Source organism: Pollachius pollachius, assembly GCF_949987615.1.
Source record: "Pollachius pollachius genome assembly, chromosome: 6".
Lineage (NCBI taxonomy): Eukaryota > Metazoa > Chordata > Actinopteri > Gadiformes > Gadidae > Pollachius > Pollachius pollachius.
The window spans coordinates 10,162,594-10,182,810 of NC_136939.1; the positions used below are offsets into that span (position 1 = coordinate 10,162,594).

Genomic DNA, 20,217 nt, shown 5'->3' on the forward strand with positions numbered 1-20,217 from the left:
TTTTTTGTCTTGCAGATCCAGTTCAAGGGCGCCCGCGGGCGAGGTAGCTCTCACTGGCTGCCGTGCCAATGCTGCGGCTCAAGGTCATATGAGCCAGCCCTGTGACATTAAAGAGGAACAGGAAAGGGGAACTGTGTGTGTGTGTGTGTGTGTGTGTGTGTGTGTGTGTGTGTGTGTGTGTGTGTGTGTGTGTGTGTGTGTGTGTGTGTGTGTGTGTGTTTGCGTGTGTGTTTATGTGTATTTCCGTGTGTGTGTCTGTGTGTCTACTCCAGGCTCGCACGGAATCAAGTTGTAAGGGAACGGTGACCTTTAGCTCTCTCTCCCTCATGCTCTCTCTATCACTCCTCTCTTCTGCTCTGCTTCCCCGGGTTTTCACTCGATGTTTTTTTTTGTGATAGAGGGCAAAAAGCTTTTTTTTTAAGGGCCTGTAATGAGAGTGTCTTATTCTGTCTACACAGAGCCAAGAGATGCTTGGTTAACTGCTTTGTAGTTGCCAGCCACACATGCAGGCTGTGTGTGTGCGTGTGTTGTTGAAAGAGGGATAGATGGGCAGAGAGATGGAGGAGAGAAGTTTGGAGTGTTAAAAAAAACCCAAGGAGGATGGTAGATAAAAAAATGTCCTAAAGTTATTTAAAGGGACAGGACGCCAGCAGTGCTGGCCTGCCTGGATTGTGACTTTCAGTATGGTGAACTTCAGGGTGATCTCCCTGTTAGTTGCTATAAAAGTATTGCTGCAGTACCACTGACAGATGGTTGTCAGACTGTGTCCTCCTGGGTGATTGACGCCCATCTGAATAGTTTGGAGTTTCTTCCCTAGATGACCTGCCATCCTCCTAAGTAAGATGCTTATCCGAGACCGGTTCTTTAAAATGATCAGTATTCACTGTAGATTGTCTCTCCGAACTGATTCTAAAATCATTCAGGACGGGAAAAACGGTTTACGTTGCATTTTGTCCCATAAGGAGTGTGACTGAAGAGTCTCCAAAAAAAAATGATAACCGGAACAGTAGTTTCTTCAGCTGATATACTGCAGACTATGTACAACATGCACACATTGTTATTCATTGTAGGTTAATAGCCAATAGTCCAAATTAGCCTTTTAATTTGTAAACATTCAGTTACTACTGACAAGTGACCTGATGTACGAGAGAACACAGCGTAAACAATGATGAAGTAAAGTCCTCGAGTACTTTTTCAATAAATGTGTCGGCTCACAAACTTGGCTATGCATTGCATTGCACATGCAATGGAAGTAGCCATGGTTACCACCTCCTAGATCTCAGTAACCTGTAGATGGAACAGTATATAGCCTAATACTTCCACTTTGCAATCCACACCGTCCAGTATCGTTGATAAGATCTGAAGTGAGCCTGGGATCGCACATTGAACTGTTTCACTCCCTTCAGGAGTCGAGTTACACTCCTATAGATGGGCTGACCCACTCTGACCGGTGTTGTTTACATTGTAGAGGCGTGACCTACAGGCAAATCATGTATAGGCCTGCAGGTGTATTCAATGGCGGATGCTCCGTGCCAGCAATATCTCAGCCTAAGATAGCGTAGCGGAGCGCTTTTCTAACCTAATGGTAATGACACCAAATTTTGCAGCTTTTTGAAAAATGCCTGTATTACTGAGCATCTATCATCTTTTATAGCCAGAACATGGGGGAGGAGAATGCGTCTGCCCTTTAATTTTTAATGTTAGCCCGAGTCGTCGCTCTGCTGACAATGTATTGGATTCGATCCCCTTAACTTCCCTGATCTTTTCAGGAGATTAAGGGCATGTAGTTGCCAGAGTGGACCCCGGATCGTGCTTGCAATCATCTAATTGTTATTTTAGATGTACGTGAGAGCACAATAACAAACTAGTTATTGTTTGAGTGCACAGTCACTCTCCCAGTGCTGCTAATGGAGCAGCCCCCAGCCTATGCATCAATATGACAAGACAGATTAGCATCTCAAGACTTTGGGAGCGTTTTAGCATAATGGCATCCTGGCATACAGGAGACCCGCTGAAAGAACAAGGGAGGGACCAGCTAACCTCAGTTAGCTGAGTCATGACAATGGAAAACACGGGAATGGAAGTTTCTGGAGAGCGTGCCAGAAAACACGAATGTGCCACTTCCGACGTTTGCATTGTCAAGCATGTTGAGATAATACAAGCTTTCACATTTCATTATTATTTATTATTTTGTGTATCCCTAAATCAGTGGGTAATTTAAGTAAGTATCAGAGTAGGGCAGAGGTTTTGAGTGTTTAAAGTAACTGTAATGGGGAATTGATCAGAGCATGCAACATTAATGGATTAAAAGCTGTTGTACAATTATGTCAATCCTGTTTAAGGGAATTGATGTTCACTTGCCTGACTTCCTCTTTCTGCTCAGGTTCGCTGGGTGTTCTCTAAATGGCTGCAAAATGGGTCCTGACACAGAAGGGGGAAAACTGCTGGCAGAAAACTGCTATGCGCTGGACTCCCCGGGATAAGACTCAGCCCATGGAGCTGCTGGTATTTCAAGCTAGTGCTTGTAAAACCAACATTTACAAATTAGGTTTTCACGAACATTAGCCTTCGCTTGCCAACATCAGCACCGACGCCCACTGTTATTTTACAAAGGTCAAAATTTCAGCCAGTAAGAAATCCTCATGAATTATGAATTACCGCTGACATTACTAGGTGAGATTAATATATGCAGTATATAAAGTGTGCGCTTTGGAGGTAAGGTTATTTATTCACATTATTCAATGAACTGAATGATAGTGATAAACAATTGCGTTTGGATATTATCTGAACCGTTTGCACAATTTATAAAGGTTATATAAATCCTGATTCGATAAAATCCTGATGTTACACAGCTACAAAACCAAGTGCAAAATGGTTTCGGGTAAGTCCAGAAATTCGGTTAAGTATCCGCAAACTCTTTCTACTTTCTACTCAGACAGGATTTACAGGATAAGTGTCCCTCGCTCTTCTGACGCAATCAGCTTGGACACTCAACCACTCAAAGCTGGATTTGAAGCTCCACTGAACCCTGTTGAACTTTGACACGTAAGGCTGCACATTGCCAAAAAGCAAAAAAATATCTAAACTAGGAGACAGAAATATATTCTATTGCTGGGAAGATTTAGCAAGGAGAGACATACCCAATGTGCTCACCTCCGAACCACATTTGACTTAATCTTGGATCCAGCAGTCCTACTATATATAGCAGAACTTCTGGGGGGAGTCGGCACACAGCTTGGGCCGGAAACTAGAAAATGCAAGGTGCAGATTTACTTCTTGTTTCCTGTCTTGGTCGAGATATTCGTCAATGACACGCACGCACACAGATCTCCACCTCTAGCAACATGATTGGTCAAAAGATATATATGAAGCAAAACAAAGGCTGTTCCCTCTGATTTTATCACGTCTGCCATCTGACTTTACATAGTAAACCAACGTCTGATTTGTGAGACTTGGTTTGACTGTACCTGGTCGCTGTTTGAAAGACAAAGACACAATTTTTTGTGCATTTTTGGCTAAATTATCAAACAAAGTAATGGCTCCAAACCTGCATGGACTGGAATTATAAATCTTTCCTAAGGGCCTGGCGTGAAGTCCATCCGTAGCATTCCTGCTGATTAGCTTCACCATTACTCATGGCGGATGTGTTTGCAGTTGATGAATGATTCAATTATGGGATATTTGTCGCCCATTTGATATTCTTCATTAGTGCGGGACATCAAGGATTGTCAGGCATGGTGTCTCCTCCCACTGCGTGCACGTATGCACACAAACATGCACGCGCAAGCACACACATGCATATGAACATGCACATACACACACAACACTCTGCATGGGTCCATATTGCTCTGGACTTTGGACTTATTGTTGTAATGTCTGGCCAGGTTCCTGTACCAGTGGGCAGAAACGTTCATACAAACAGTCCGCTAACAACCACTACCCCATCACCCTTCTCCCAACCCACCCACAAAGGATTATGGGTAAAGGGAATTGTTATTGCTTGTCAAGCATACAACAGCCTTTTAAAATTAAAAAATCACCTCTAGTAAATGCTTAGCCGGTCCTGTAGTCAGCTTTTTGTTGAGTGTATAAGTACATGCCTATTGACATACTAACTTAAGCCTTTAGCACACAATAGGCACTTCACAATCACAATGTTTTGCTAAAATGTAGCTGTTTGGACCTTTTCTTCGGACAAAGCCACACTCACCCACACACACACAAACACACACACACACAAACACACACACAATGACACACAAAAAAACACATAGAAAACAGTACCCTTGCAGCTGAGTGTGTTTACACTCCTCAGTACAGTAGGCTGATTCTGCAGCATCTCTCTCTCTCCATCTCTCTTTATTTCTCCAACTCTTGCTCTACCCGGCTCTGCTCTACCATGCCGGACTCAGTGAGTGTGTGTGTGTGTGTGTGTGTGTGTGTGTGTCGTGTGTGTGTGACAGCTGCCTAATTGGGCATTCTCCCCTTGTCTGAGTGCCTGGTCTCTCCTCTCCTCTCTATGGCTCTCTCTTTCGCTCTCTATGGCTCTCTCTTTCGCTCTCTCTATGGCTCTCTCTATGTCTTTCTCTCACTCTCTCGTTCTCGCTCTCGCTCTTGTTCTCGCTCCTGCTCTCGCTCTCTCTGTCCCCCCCCCACCCCCCCCAGTCTGGGTAGGCTGGGGCTGCTGACGAATGGCAGTGGATTACAGATGAGGACACAGTGACCCACCTGACCTTGCTGCACAGCCGCGGGGGAGAGGGAGTGGGAGGGAGTAGAGGGGGGGGGGGGGGGAGTAATGGCAGGAAAGGGGGAGGGTGGAAGAGAGAGAGAGAGAGAGAGGACAGGAAAGGGGGAGAAGGCAGAGGGAGAGAGAAAGATGTGCAGATGGAAAGAGGGAGAGAGAGAGAGAGACAGAGATGTATAGATGGATGGAGTGATAAAGAGACAGACGAAGCAAGGCGGTGGGTGGCTGGGTCTCTGCTGCTCTGACTGCAGAGAGAGATTTGGAAGAGAGATGTGTGTTGGGGAGCAGGGGGAGGAGGGGCAGGAGGGGGCGGGAGGGACAGCATTAGGTCACAGGAGGATGAGGTCGTTGCGGAAAGGTGGATGGGTGGGTTGGAGGAGGAGGAGGGGGGAGATGGGTGGAAGGGGGCGGGGGGGTTTGCCAGGTGGCTGGGTAGGAGGTTCAGGATGGAAGAGGAGGGGGCGGGGGTGATGATGAAGGCGGAACGAATGACAGGAGTGTCACATGACTGACGCCCCCTATGTCAGTGTGTCAAGGGCATACACACACTCACCCCCGACTGACACACCAAGCACACACGTACACACACACACACGCACACACATCCGTAGTCACTGCGGCATTTTCGTACCACCTATCCCCTGGCCATATTTATTTCCCTTCACGTTCCATTTGTGTGTGTGTTTGTGTGTGTGTGTTTGTGTGTGTGTGTGTGTCAGAGCGTTGCAGGCTCCTGCGTGGCCCTCGGGCCTCAAGGCTCTGATATGGACCTTGCGACGGGGGACAAAATGATAACAAACGACGACCGAATCGAAAAAAAACCTGTGAATAAAAATTTTGAACGCCCCCTTCAGATGTTTTGCATGTGCCCAGCCCCCCCCCCCCCCCCCCCCCCCCCCCCACCCCCACCCACCCACTCGCGCCGGCGGTTGCGTGTGAGACTGCCAAGGTGAGGTTGTGTCCTCTTGTTAAGAGCGATTAATGGCACTCGTTATGTACATAATGAAATATCCCTGCTGATGCAAAGCATGGTGTCCGCTCTCCATCTCCCCCCCCCTCTCTCTCTCTCTCTCTCTTTTTCTCTCTCTCTCTCTCCCCAATACTTGCTCCCTGCTCGCTCTCTTTTTAACACTCTCATTTCTCTCTCAGTCTCTGTCTCTCACTCCTGCCTAAGCTACGTGTGTGTGTGTGTGTGTGTCTGTGTGTGTGTGCGCGCGCTCCCAAATCCGTGTGCGTGTGTGCGTGCCCAAATGTGCGTGTGTGTGTGTGTGTGTGTGTGTTCATGCTCGCGAGCTCCGCCACAGCCTGGAGGCAACTTGGGTATGTGTTTGATATGGTGCAGAGACAGCCCTCCTCCACTCCGCCACCAGCCCCTCTCCTTGTAAGCCTCAAATGCTTCAAATGAACAGCGAGGGGGAATTACGCTGTGTGTCAGCTCACAGCTGTACTCCGTTTGTTCCTCCTCCATGATGGAGATGTGCTCAAAACAGGGCTGCTCTCACTGCCAGGCAGGGAATCTCTCTATTGTTTTGGTAGGCTGATATACATTTAGATGTCATCTGCTCACGTGTGTGTGTGTGTGTGTGTGTGTGTGTGTGTGTGTGTGTGTGTGTGTGCTTGGTGTGTGTGTGTGTCTGTCTGTCTTTTTGACCTTGTTGGTGGTATGGCATCCCGCTTATGTTTGTGTATTTCCGGGGGGGGCGAGATATTGCCGCGTTCCCGTAGGTTTCCATTTGCAGCCTCTTGTGCTATTGCTGTTCCTTCTTTGTGTCTGTGTCTGTGTGTGTGCGTGCGAGCGTGTGTGTGTGCACGCCCGTGTGCTCTCAAAGCCCCGAGTTACGTGCCGCCATTCAGCGCCTGAGTCAAGCTGTGCTGGCTCTTTTAATCCCACGGCCCGGTGCACGTAGGCCTGATTAGTGGCAGCAGTTATCTGCACAGAAGACATCCTGCCCTCCTTTAGCGTTTGGTCAGGTCTGGGCCACAGGCGCAGGGGGGGGGGTGGGGGGGGGGGGGGGGGGGCTGTATATAAGCCATGAGAAAGGTGAACGACGAAGGAGAAAGGCAGGCGCTGGAGGTGTTTGTGTGTGTGTGTGTGTGTGTGTGTGTGTGTGTGTGTGTGTGTGTGTGTGTGTGTGTGTGTGTTGGGGGTTGGGGTGGGGTGAGATGGGGGGGGGTTGTTTATGTGTGTGTGCGTGGGGTTGGGGAAGGAGGTAGGAGGTTGATTAGTATTCGTAGGGAGCTCTCCCGCCAGTAGAGCAAATTGATTACTGCACTTTACCTGTATCAGCCTCCACTGCTAAGGATGACAAGGTATGGGGTGAGTGAGGGGGAGCGAGAGAGAGGCCCGTGGTGCCTGCCTGCCCGCCCGCCTGTCTACACGTCGCCCACAAACAACGCTCGGACCGGAGCCCAATGCCCGTCAGCGCGTGGCCTTGGGTAGCTTATGTTAGCTTAGCGTTTATTTAAAAAACAATGTCCATTTCATAGCGATGTTGCGCCTTCCCTGGTGTTTACCCTCCAGATCCGCTTCCACCGCCTCCCACTCCTTCGTTACGGCTAGATAACAACATGCCAATGGCGCACTGGCCTTGTCTTTCTCGGCTAGTTTAATGGCCGCTGGCGGGCCGAGGCGCGGCGGGATAATTTCCTGCAAGAGTCGGTGCGCCGGCTGACTGCGATCAGAGCCGGCAACAATGAAAAACACAATTACCGGGGGTAAATCACATTTCTTAAGAAGGTGCATATCTCTGCCGCCGAGCTACTGAAATAACATTTAGAAGCGAGGGGGTGGTAATCACCTAACAATGTAAGCCTATCCTGCAAACAGAGGCCTGCCACACACTCCTCCTCCTCCTCCTCCTCCTCCTCCTCCTCCTCCTCCTCCTCCTCCCCGCATGGTGAAAACAACACATCGTGTTTCAGTTGGGAGTTCTCCACGCAGAAGTGGCGCGCCAGCCAGGTGGGATGGCTTTATGGCGGACACAAACAAACGGCAGCCGGCCCAAATCTCTCCTCCCTTTAGAGCGGGCCTGACCCTGCTATTGTTAGCGCGCGGAGCAGACTCCTGCTGTATTTAACAATGAGGCTTAGAGGGTGAGCCGAGGACAAGGCCGGGGGTGAATACGTGTTTTTGTCCGCACCTCCGTGTCATATGGGTTTACCTGGGGTTCAAAGAGAGATCAAGGTGATCCCGGCCTAGCGCTGAAATCGTACAAGTAGCACTTAAGGAGCCAGAGGCCCTGAAACACTGAGGAGGGTTTTTGTTTTTCCCCTTTTTTTCCAGAGGTGCATCGATGCTGGCCGGACAATTGGGTTTATTCTCGGTGGGTCCGCCATTGGGCAGCGTGTCCGTGCACTTTCAGCCATGAGTACTATCTCAGGGTAAGGGAGGTTGCCGGTTCCATGCCCCTGGAGACCCTAAAGCACTCGCATTGGATTTGAGTGAGACGCCTAATTGCTTGCAACAAGCTGATGGTGCTTTTCTCGACAGTGGTTTTTTTCAGTGGTGTGCATAATAAGTCACACACACACAACCACCCACGCAATGTGTGTGCTATAAATTAAACCCATTACCAGTTGGTAAGCCTACCATAGCAATACCTCCAAGAACTTCTCATATTCTCAGTATGATTGCCACAAAATGCAGTGTTTGACTGTGTTTATAAATCCAATTGGATGATCCCTTCTCACCTCCAATTCCACAGTCTTACAACACAATCAAACAACACTCAATGATGATTAACAAACTACAAAAAGTGGATTGGGGACAGCAATACAAACACTACAGTAACAAAAATAACCAAAAGGCAGTTTGAGGATGAGGTTATGATGCTATTCTTCCTCCCACATAAACCTCTGTCAGACAGCGTCTCGCTCCCAAAACATGTCCCAGATTGCCCCGAATACCAATCAGCCAGCGGTCTTGTATACAAACGGTTAACTTAAAAGGCAGAGATTTTCCTCGCTGACGACGACCCGCCATAAGAGGGTGTGTCTTTGATCTCCTTGGCGATGCAGCCCACGCTTTCCTCCGCGGTGAGCTTCAAAGGCCTCCGGTACCCCACCCAAGTTGGCACGGCGACCCTAGAGCCAATCATATGGTCTCATTCCCCCCACAGTTCCTCTCTAATGTTTACAAATGTCGTCTGAGAGGAAATGGGCACCACTTTGGAGGAGACAATGTAAACGAAAGATTATCTCGATCTCGAATAGAAACAAATCGGGTTGAGATGGATAGACGCTACGGCTCATTAGGAAGGGATGCGTGTTTCAATAATTGTGCTGTTGTGTTTGTGTGTTTGTCTTTTTCATACCAACACAGTTATTCCAGGCGACTCAGGAAATGGCCCATGGGTGGGTCTCCCAAATGACACCCAAATATTTATCATGCACTGTAAACACCTTTTTTTTTCTGAAAGCACATCTGCGCCACCCTGGGCAAGGTATGGTGCTGATGGGGTGTGTGTGTGTGTTTGTGTGGGTGTTTGTGTGAGTGTGGGGGGTGGGTGGGTGTGTAGAGAGTTGGGGGGTGCGGGACTTCCAGTCCATTCAGCTGGTGCTCTGAATCCTTCAGCTGAGTCACCAGTGTGTGTGTGTGTGAGAGAGTGTGTGTGTGTGTGTGTGAACTGGCATTCTCTCCAACAACCCCTCGCGGCACTTGTCCAGGGGCCGACCCAGGCTCCCGGCGCCTTCAATGTCCTCCTCTCCTACTTGTCTGTCCCTCAAAGGTTGCTTCCTGCACCACTCCCATGTAACCTGTGCTCCCTTCAGCCCGAGAGGTGTGACCTTTCAGTATCTGTGTATCATATATCCTTTTGTGTGGTGTAACGTCATGGTGTATGTGGGTGTGTGTGTGTGTGTGTGTGCGTCTTTCTCTATTTCACTCTTTATCTCTGTAGAAATGGAGACGCATGTGCTGTGCATGACTTGTTTGGTCAATGCATCCTTGGACTGCCCTACTTCTCATTGTTTTTGTGTGCGTGTGTGTGTGCTCGCCTGCAATTGTATATGTGTGTGTGTGTGTGTGTGTGCGTGTTTGTGTGTGTGGGTGCGTGCACGTGCTTGTGTGTGTGGGCGCCTGCCTGTGGGTGGTGGGTGCGCGCGTGTGTGTGTAATGCATTTCTTTGTGTGACTTTGTCCTCCACGACTTATCTGTGAGTGCAGATCCTTGTTGCGGACCTCCCGCTGTTCAAGTGGCATGTTCCTCCCTTGTTTACCTCTCTCAAGGTGAGCCAGAGTGCTTCTAATGTGACTTCACCGCCGTGCCCACGGCGTGCCCAGCCGGCCCGCTTGGCAGTGGCGTTCTCGGGGAGGAACAAGCACATTCGGTCGGGGTGGCTTATGTTTTGTCTTATTTAATCACGGCGGGGCCATATTGAATTTTAACAAACTAGCGTCCAGTCGCGGCGCGTGTGCGAGCTAGCCCAGCGCAGGAGGATGTGCCGTCGGGCCTGGCGGGAGATTACACGATATAATAGTGTTTAGGCATCGCCTCCTCTCTTTAAATTCCTTTAACCTTGACTCCCCTTTAATGCGGGGGGAACACATCTGCCAGCCGGGTGTCAGACATTAGTATTACACACCAGCCCGGGCAACATTGTCACTTTTTATTAACGCCCTGAGCTTTGCATGGACACCAGCTGTTGCGCGGCGTGGAAAAGACCTTGGCGGCCATAGGTGACCTTGACTGTAACTGCTGCTCTCGTGCCCTCCCACCCTTCCTCCACCCCAACAACCTCCTCCCGCCCCCATCCCCACAGTTTTTTTAATTATGTTGTTTGGTCTCATACATTTTAAATGCCCTAAATGGATTACCGTTCCTGACAATGAAGGTCATTTAAGCACTCGTATAGGAAGGGAAAAAAATGGAAAATGGTGGGAACCGTCTTGGTGGGGTGAGTGTGCGTGTGTGGGAGAGCGCGTGTGTGTGAGAGTGTGTGTGTGTGTTTGGGAGAGCGTGTGTGTGGGGGGAAGGAGGTGGTGATCTGGAAAACAGGCAGGAGGAAAGGTCTGGAGGGCAGACTTTCTGACTTTGGGGGTCTTTCACTTAGGAAAGGATGGCAGTTGCTTTCTTGTTTGTATCCCCTCCGAAGGAAATGAGAGAGAGAGAGAGAGAGAGAGAGAGAGAGAGAGAGAGAGAGAGAGAGAGAGAGAATGGAAGACGGAAGGAAAGAAAGAGGTAACCACAACACTTGCCCTACGCGTGGCTTGCTGTAGTAAAAATCACTTTGGAATGCGGCTGCTTTGTCATTGGCTGACATTGTCAGAGACAATGGATAATCACCAGGCTAACTGTAGAGCTGCTCATCGAGGGAAGAGGCGTGTGGGGTAGGGAGAGAGGGGGGGAAGGGGGTTCTTGATGGTGGCTGTTCAAGAGGTTGGGGTGACGAAGGGCGTCAGCCTTTTGGTGGGTGTCATCGCCAGATGAGATGTAAACAGTTGTGTAAGGTCCTTCTCGACGTATACCATTTGTGTGTGTGTGTGTGTGTGTGTGTGGTGGTGGGGGTGGGGGTAATGTAATAGTAATACACAGGTCACACGTCCTGAGAGAGGAGAGAGGAGGGGCCCCCCCTATATGCTTTAGGGGCCCCTTGCTTCAGAGGACGGCCTCCCTGATATTGAGGTCATTTATTTGTTCACAGTGCACGGTCGGCACTGAGAACATATTTTGTCTCGCCCTTGCCTTTGTAGGGCTTTTTTGACATCCGCCTCCGCCATTACATGTGTCTTTCAAAAAAGCTTGAAGGTCCCAACTTTTTTTTCTTTTTTTTTTTCCTTTTTTCAAAAGGCTGACTCGTCCTTTCTGGTGGATATGGAGGTTCTTTCATGCACTCTGAATACGTGTCAGACTTTGTGCCATAGCGGCCTTGGTGCCCTTTATATCCTGCCGTTCTGCTGTATTGAACTTTTGTTTGGACAGAGGCATAAACAAGGTCATCTCTAATACCGCAGGTTCACTGCCAACAATAAAGAGCTTAGCAGTGTTTCTAATGCCACCGCCGTGTCACTGTCTCGTCTGTCATTTGCATGTGCGTTCGTTTTTTTTCGTTCCATTGACAGGGATACATCGAGGCTACTAAATTAGTCCTCTAAATTAACTGTGTTGGGGAAGGGGAGGGGGGGTGTTTACTGAATCAACTCTGCGTTAGAGGACGTTCTGTTTAAGCAGCAGAAAGCTGACTGGCGGGAAAATAGCCTTAATCCCGCCATTTTAGATTAGTGGGGAAAACAGACGTCAGATGGCCCCGGGTGACCAGGTTGGTTTCTGTTGTTGTCAGATGCAGGTCAGCGGCTTACAGCCGGTCTTGAACTGTAATGGATGCCGATGAACTACTTCCCTTTTATTCATGTTGAAATCCTGGAGGGACTCATTCAGAGCACCTGAACTTGATGCAAAAATTTCACCTGAGGGGCACTGCACTAAATGCCCCCAGTGGAGGCGTTCTACTTCCTCCCATTGCTTATTCACAATTATCGTTGCCCTATCATTTAGACTTCATGAAACGACGCCAACCCACTTTAATTCAGTCCCTGATCCCAGCTTGTTATTAGGTGGCATTAAAAGGGTTCACCATGTTTGCCAATCAGAAGACTTTGCCCTCGCGATTAAATCCATCCAGGTTTGACTCCCACTTTGTCTTTCTATTTACGGCCTTCTTTGTTTGCTGCGTATCTCTCTGTGCAGTAGTTAAACTAGCAACTATGCTGCTACCCCCGGAGGAACGGCCTTCTCCTCCTCGTAATCCCCCCCCCCCCCCCCCCCCCCCGTCATGAGACCTACTGTGTGTAGCGCCCGTGGCGGACATCCGAGGTGAGAGGAGCGTCAGGGGAAGGACGCGGGGCGCCAGCCGAGGCGAGGTGGTAGCTTGCTGTATTAATTAACCTTTACGGGACTCGACCGCGGTTGTCAGAGGTGTCCGCGTATCCACGGAAACCACGCTGACAGGGTTCAGAGCGGAGGTCTCCGAGGGCAGGGCCGATGACATCGTTATAGCAACCAGGAAAACGGAGCTCGACCCCCTGGTGTCAGTGGTCCCGGCGTCATTGGCGTGTGGCGTGACAGGTCCACCTGATCATTCTCTACCCCCCCCCCCCCCCTTCCAACAGCACGTCCAGCAACCGCACGCTCACAAACAAATACACACTATACATCTAAAGGTCCCATCGTGCGTGTCTGACGGATGTCACTGATGCGGTGCCGGTAAACAAACCCACCGCTTCGGTTAAGATAAAATACGTTGATTGGAGGTTTAGGTGGACGAAAGTGTGAATAAAAATCACAGCAACATACTAGTGAACGCAAACACAGAATACCTATGGTACAGATACTACTAACACACATGCAACGGATAGGAAAATCCTACGTTTCACATGCATAAAATACAAAAATAAATGAATTGATGATGTTTGTTCATTCCTCGGTGTGGTTGTGGACAGTGTAGGTGCGCATGGCTGTCGCTGAATGTGACCACCTGCCAGGGTTTTGTCATGCGAGCTGCTGCTCAAGTGCATGAGAAGGAGATGGAGGCAGGGGAGGGAGACGGGAGGGAGGGTAATCCAAAGAAATGACAAGCTGCACAGGAATTTATTCACCGCTCTCACTGGCCCTTCACTCTTGAAAGGCGTTCCAGCAAGGGGGGAGGTTGGGGGAGGGGGGGGGGGGGGGGGCTTATAGCTTGAGACCTGAATGTTTTCAAGGTAGTGGGCTCAGATTTTCAATTTGGATCCAATCAGAACTAATCTACATGTGTCGTCGGTGAGGGAGGGGGCGGCAGGGTGGGTAGCCGTGAGAGGGGAGCCGTGTGCAGTCAATCTGAAATGTTGCTAAGTAACAGAGATGGCAGACAAGGTGTAGAAATGAATGTGATGTGCTGCCGACATGCAAATCTCTTCTCATGCCTTTTTTTTTCTTCTCTCCCCCTTTCCCATAGGTCCCCCCGATGGGCGATTGGTAAAGCTGAAAGGGTGCCACCATAAGAAGCCCCCGAAGGTTTGGGAGTAACTATCCTGAGCAATGGAATGTGTCAACAGAAACTCTGTGGAGAAATCCTGCTGACTGCTACGTTCCTCTCGCACAAGCCCGGAGCCGGGGCCTTCTGGGATCAACCACTGTTCAGAGGCACAGAGCAGTGCCAGTAGGGCCCTCTTGCCCTAGAATGGCTCTACGTGTGTTGGCAGTTTCATTGCCCTGCTGACTGTATAAAGAGACACATCTAGTCAGTGGATCCTCGCACCAACCCCCACTGGACTCATTCTGGGCGGCAACTGCTTACCTTCTGTTTCTCTGTTCTTCGGAAGTACATGCCACTGTCAGTCAAATGATCCAGTGGACATTGCTTTCCCAGTAGCATTGCCAAACCATACGAGGGACTCCTAGTATTGAACATGACTCATGGGGAGGAGCCTGGCCCTGAGACACACAAGGATTCAGCTGTTCTAACTTATCTGGAAGGTTTACTGATGCATCCGGTGGTGACCGGGTCCGGGGCCACAGCGAGCAGGAGGTCGGAGGCTGCCCACCACAACCAGGAGCAGGCCGACAAGGTGGGAGGCTCGTTCCAGCTGCCTAACCATGGCCCTGCCACACCCAAGGCCGGGACCAACGGGCCCTCACTGGGTGTCTCGCAGAACCTGAAGAAGGCCCGTCTGCTGCGCTCCGGTGTCTGGAACGAGCCAGTAAACCAACGCGTGAGCCCCCCTTCGGCGGAACTAAATGGCCAAGGGGGAGGTTTGCAGAATGGCAACCGGGAGGGCTCTCCACATGCTGGGGAGAGCACCCTGCTGGCCTCCCTGCTCCAGTCCTTCAGCTCCCGGTTGCAGAGCGTGGCCTTGTCCCAGCATGCCAATAAGCCAGCCAATGACTGTTCCCCACCACCCAAGGCCCCCGCCACAGAGAAAGAGCCGCTTCCTGTTTATGGCACGGCATCCAGCCGCTTGAAGGGACTGATGAGGAAAAATAAACTGCAGAATCATAGCAACACGCCTTACAGCCGCCGCGGACACAACCAGGACAGACCTCCAGAGTCACCGCGCTCGGCACACAGCGCCACGCCTCCATCTGCTCCCGTGTCGACCGAGACCGTGTCCTGCGCCGAGCGCCTCAAGGCCGTTGCCAACATGGTGAAGATTCGCTCCAGCCCGGCTCCCTCACCCAAACCCAGCGTGGCCTGCAGTCAGCTGGCACTGTTGCTCTCCAGCGAGGCCCACCTGCAGCAATACTCCCGTGAGCATGCGCTGAAAGCCCAGCTCTCGGGCCGCTCTGCCAGCGAACGGCTCGCTGCCATGGCAACACAGCAGCTAGGTCAGGGCAAAAGGCCACCCAGCGCAGGAGAGGCTCCTCCTGTAGCCCAAGATGGATTAAGCCCCCTCACCACCCAGAACGGGAAGACGTCGACAAACACGGCTACTCCAACACTCCCACGTATGGCCCATTCCTGCCCGCAGAGCCCTTCCCTGCTCCACAGTCGCAGCCAGAGCCAGACCTCCCCTCCCCCAGTCGCCCAGGGTGTCAGCCACGCCCCGAGCCAGCAACCCAGGGAAAAGCGGGGCTTTGACTCCCGTCCCATGCGCCCCCCACAGACCTGCAGCAGTTTGCTGCTGCTGCTTCTCAACAACCACAACAATCAGAAGCAGCTGACCAAGAACGGCCACCTGGAGGAGAGCTGTGGCCTTCTGCCGCCCAGTGGCTCTTCCTCGGTCACGTCCGACAGCGAGTGCTCCACTCAAGAGAGGAGCGTGGCCAAGGACAGCAGTGACGCCGAGAGCACCTACTCAAGCAGCTCGCCCATCGACCTCTCATTGAGAGGCCGGGCCAATGCCCACGCCGCTGGATACAAGGTCAACACCACCACTGCCACCACCTCTTCCTCCTCCTCCTCCTCCTCGTTGTCCTCCTCTTCCACAGTCTTCTCATCTGCCCCTGCTGCGTTCTCACCCCCTCCCTCTGCTCACTGTTCCTCTGTAACCTTCTCATCCCCCAGTGCTGTTGTCCCCTCTGCCTCTTCCTCCTTCTCCTCTCCATCCTCCTCCTACAACACATCTTCCTTAGACAAGCTGACCGAAACGCTGATAAACAAGTGGAAACCAGAGCCATCCTGGTCGCAGGGCCCCAAGAGCCAGGAGCCTGAAGTGAAGCCAGACCTTAAATCACATTCTAAGGTCACTCTCATGCAGCTCCTTCTTGAACGCAGGAATAATGACAACAAGGGGAATAGATGTGCAGCTAATGAGGATTTGCCACTTGACGTGACCATGGCCACCATGTCTCGGGGCCCAGCCGATGAACTTTTGGCCTGGGATGAATCCAGGACAAAGAGCCCCTTGGAAAAGCTAGGAGCTTCGGCCCAGTCCCGCTGTTCCCTCAGCCGAGACCCCAGCGGCTCACTGTCGCTTCATTCCTCCCCCTCCCCCCACATTCAGTCCAGCCCACTGGATTTGTGCAAATCTAAATCCTTCCCTGCTGAGAAGGCTTCGGAGCCAGCCTTCAGTGCCAGTAAATTGTTGCAGAATTTGGCCCAATGTGGTACGGCGTCACCATCTCCGCCAATGCCCCTAAGCAAAGTTCAGGGCCAGGATGTGGAAGTTGGAAAGCCCCTAGTACTGTTAGAGAGACTCAGTGCCCCCATCCACAGGAACACCACCACTCCTTTGTCCGAAAGGCCCTCAGGCAGTGGCACGCCGTTCAGCCGCAGTGAGGCCTCTCCCCCGTCCTCCCAGATTGAGAACCTTCTAGAGAGGCGCACGGTGCTGCAGCTGTTGCTAGGGACAGGCTCGGCCGCAGCCACGGTTCACCGCAAAGACAGACCTGTGGCTGGAGGTGCGCCGAGGACAGTGGAGTGGCCCGGGATGAGCTTTGAGAAAAGCCTCGGCACCTCGGTCATCTGTGACAGCTCTAACGGCCCCGCTGTAGACGTCAAGGTCAAAACAGAGGCCGAAGAGGAAGTGGCTCGATCTCCGGCCACCTCTGTGGATTCAGTGGTCAGAAAGAGAAGGGGGGGCCCTGACAAAAACAGCCCTACCCCAGACCCCCCACATGACTTTAAAACAGAGCCACGGCCTGCAGAGGTCATTGCCAAATATGGCCTTCTCAGTCAGCTCCTGAAACAACAGAATGCTACATACTACAGCAGTGCTGCTATGCAGACAGAGACACAGCCCAGACCGGTGAAGGAGGAACAGAGGGATTACCACGGGCCCAGCCCAAAGAAAAGACGCCCGTTCCCTGATCTGACCGACAGCGTCCACAGTATCAGGTCCCCAAGGGCAGTGGATAGCGGGGATGGAGGCAACACTCGCCCATCTCCTTTCCAGGAGGATCCTCCTCAACAAAGGAGGCCCAAGGAGGAGGAAGCTCTAAGCGGCAGTCCCCCAAGCGAATACCTTGCCAGAGAAAGCCGTGGATTTAACGTGCTTAAACAGCTTCTGCTGTCTGATAACTGCCTGAAGGAACTGTCCCAGCAGTCCAGGGGTGCACCCAGCCCCTCAGTGCTGCAGACCAATGGCAAGGCCAACGGAAGCATCCTCAGTCAGCCAACACACAACAACCACAACTTCCTCCAATCACCATGGCAGCCCCACAGCTCACTCAGTTCGGGGCTCCCAGGTAACCTCAGACCCCTGCCAACGCCTCCAGCCTGCGAAATCCCTCCGCGCTCCCCCTGGGGACGCAATGTGAGCCACCTTAGCCCTTGGCAAGTACCCCCGAAAAGGGATGCACCAACTCTGGTCAAACAAGAACCAGAGAGCCCGTCACGGTGGGCAGGGCAGGAGGAAGAGGCAGAGGGCTGTGACTCAAACCCAGACTCTCCACGGCTGACCCGCTCCAATCCTATCCTCTATTACATGTTGCAGAAGGGTAGTGCTCAGCTGAGGAAGGAGGCTAGGGATCAGACAGAAGGGAACCCGCCCATGGTCCGCGTTAAGGAGGAGCCAATCAGTGACGTGCATGCTTATGAACACAAACTGAGCTCCGCCCCACACTCGCCATCCCACAATGAAAAGCACAGCCACAAGAGCCAGCGGCTGAGCCAATCATCTGAATAGAGGTTTTATCTAAGGTAGAAACCTTTATCAAAACAGAAAAAAAAGACTAAAGATTACAATTATACTTTTTCGTTCTTTTTTACTGACTTGCCAAATTGGTTTGCAGTTTAATGAAATGAAATGACAGAATGCTGAATATACGATTTTTTTTGTAAACTGGCGCAAGTTGAAGTTCAAAGACATATATCATGACTTTGTTATTTAAAATGTTTAGGTTATTGAATGGTACAGAATAGCTCTATGTTAGCAGAATGTCAATCGATTAAACCAAAATAATGGAAGCATCCAATCTATTTTCCTCCATTTCTGATAGTCATGCAATTGTATTTAACCTTCTGAATTCCAAAGTCCACCTAAAGAATTGGGTACAATTTGTCTGATTTTTTCTCGAACCAGTCCCAATCAGTTTTTTATCTGGTACAGAATAAAATAAATTAGGGTAAGCACAGCAGTCCTTTACAAAGAAGTACACCAAGAAACATTTAAAGGACGACCCTAAAGACTATATTCACAGCAACGGAAGAGATAATTCCAATGATGAATGTTTTGGTTATTTTCATCTCTGATTCCCTCAAGAATCATGGTTTATTTACAAGTTAAATCATAAAACAGTAAATTGCGATCAACAATTAATTGTAATTTGCTTTGATCTGAATTGAACTTGTTAGACTAAATTTCAACAGTGCAAATTTCAATGTCTATACTGGGGGAATGTGCACTTTGTTGCAGTGGCAAGAAACTATCACCTTCCCATTCATTGTAAACTAGCACTATTTTGCCAATGCACAGACATGGCATCAAGCTGTTGGATCTTTACATATAGTCCGAAATTCAGACCAAAGTTTGCACTGTTGATATGTTTCTAGTCTTTGGTGTCCTACGGATAAGTTCATGGCATGTTATAAACAATGTCAGTATTGTTATATGTTGAGAATTTGACAGTTTGTGACTTTAATCATTTCTTGACTCTTGTGCTGTATGGACACCTTTTTTTGTGGCGGTCTCTTAAGTCATAAAATGTCAGAAGAATTGCATGAAAATAAAGAAGAAGAAAAAAAACACATAGGTACAGTTTCCATTGCAGCTGGATCTATGTACCTGCCCCAATCCTGTAATACTCACCAAGACATGCTGGTGTCTTGAGGGATACCTGGTTTCTAGCTCCTTATTTTTGATTGTACTGTATTTTTCTCAGTATCAGTTTTAGTTTCACACACTGTGTTGTCCATTACTTTAAGTACATATACCTTATGAATAATGTTTCTTCTAATACAAATACATTTTCACAATGGTTAAATATATTTGTGTAAATAGTACTTTCATTATGAAAGATGACTATTTTGTATTGTTGAAGAAAAAGATATTACCCTAGTTTTTAATTCCCTGAATATGTAAATATGAATTATATGCGTACTAGTGTACATACAAAGGCAGAGGATGCTATGCCCATCTCTTTTCGTTTGTTTTCTTTTTCGTTGGTTTGTTCTTTGCATGTGTCTCAATGTGGTAACTGATAATCCTATCCTGCGCTGTGTCGTGTAACAATATGTCTGACTCGTCACTGCTGCTTGGTGCATGCAGACGCATGGTGAAACTACCTGTGTATCCCTACTGGTGATGGGGGCGGGGGGTGGGTGGGGCGGGCGGGCGGGAAATGTCAAGTCTTAAAATAGGTCTTCATTTTTATTTTTTTCTCAAGGCGGTTCGTTTAGAATATGAACAGTCCCTAAATAACCACATGGCTATTGAGCAAGTTGACGAAGATGTGTGAAAATAAATGTGCATTGAATATTTTTGTGATCTTTCTTTTATTTTTTTTCTGTTACTGGTTAAGAAAAGGCTCTGTGATGTGACCTGGGCTTGGGGCTGTTATGGCGGATTGACGTACAATCATAGACATGCATTGTGCATCTGAGAAATACATTTGTAGCAACAAATTGAAAAAAAAAGGTGTTTCATTTTTCCATGTGAAGAAATGAAACCTAATTTCATTTTTTATGTTGTCATTTTTGGTGTTCATTTGCACTGATATCTCAAAAATAAAGTTCTAAAATGCATGACCTAGTATTACCGTGGTTTCTTTTTTCTACTCTTTTGCTCTTTTATTGACACATAGTATTTATTATGGATATTAGAATATTATAGCATATTTCTTAATAATGTATAAATTGATAGAATAATGTATACCCAATATACACATTTACATACATTTATCTAAATGACCCCACAAAAATTTAACAATTCTATATCTAATTTCAACATTAATATTTCACAATTATACATTTTCAAGTCTAGAGCTAATAGAAATAACACCCTCAGAACATATTCTCGGTCTTCTTTAGTCAAGCTTGAGCACACAAACATGAATTGGGGTGAGACGGGGTGGGTCAGAGGAAGAAAAAAAAGAGTAGAAATTCAAAAGACCGAAAGCC

At 49.3% G+C, this 20,217-nt stretch overlaps 1 protein-coding gene across 1 annotated transcript in view; it reads left to right on the forward strand.

Annotated features, from left to right (window-relative positions):
• The window catches only part of nrip1b (nuclear receptor interacting protein 1b), a 35,425-nt gene extending 16,035 nt beyond the window's left edge, over nucleotides 1-19,390 (forward strand). Inside the window, exon 2 of the mRNA XM_079738243.1 lies at nucleotides 13,675-19,390. Coding sequence (XP_079594369.1) covers nucleotides 14,129-17,785 — 3,657 coding nt within the window. The 5' untranslated portion in view covers nucleotides 13,675-14,128 and the 3' untranslated portion in view covers nucleotides 17,786-19,390. The remainder of the gene's footprint in view (nucleotides 1-13,674) is intronic.
• Nucleotides 19,391-20,217: the final 827 nt, after the last annotated feature.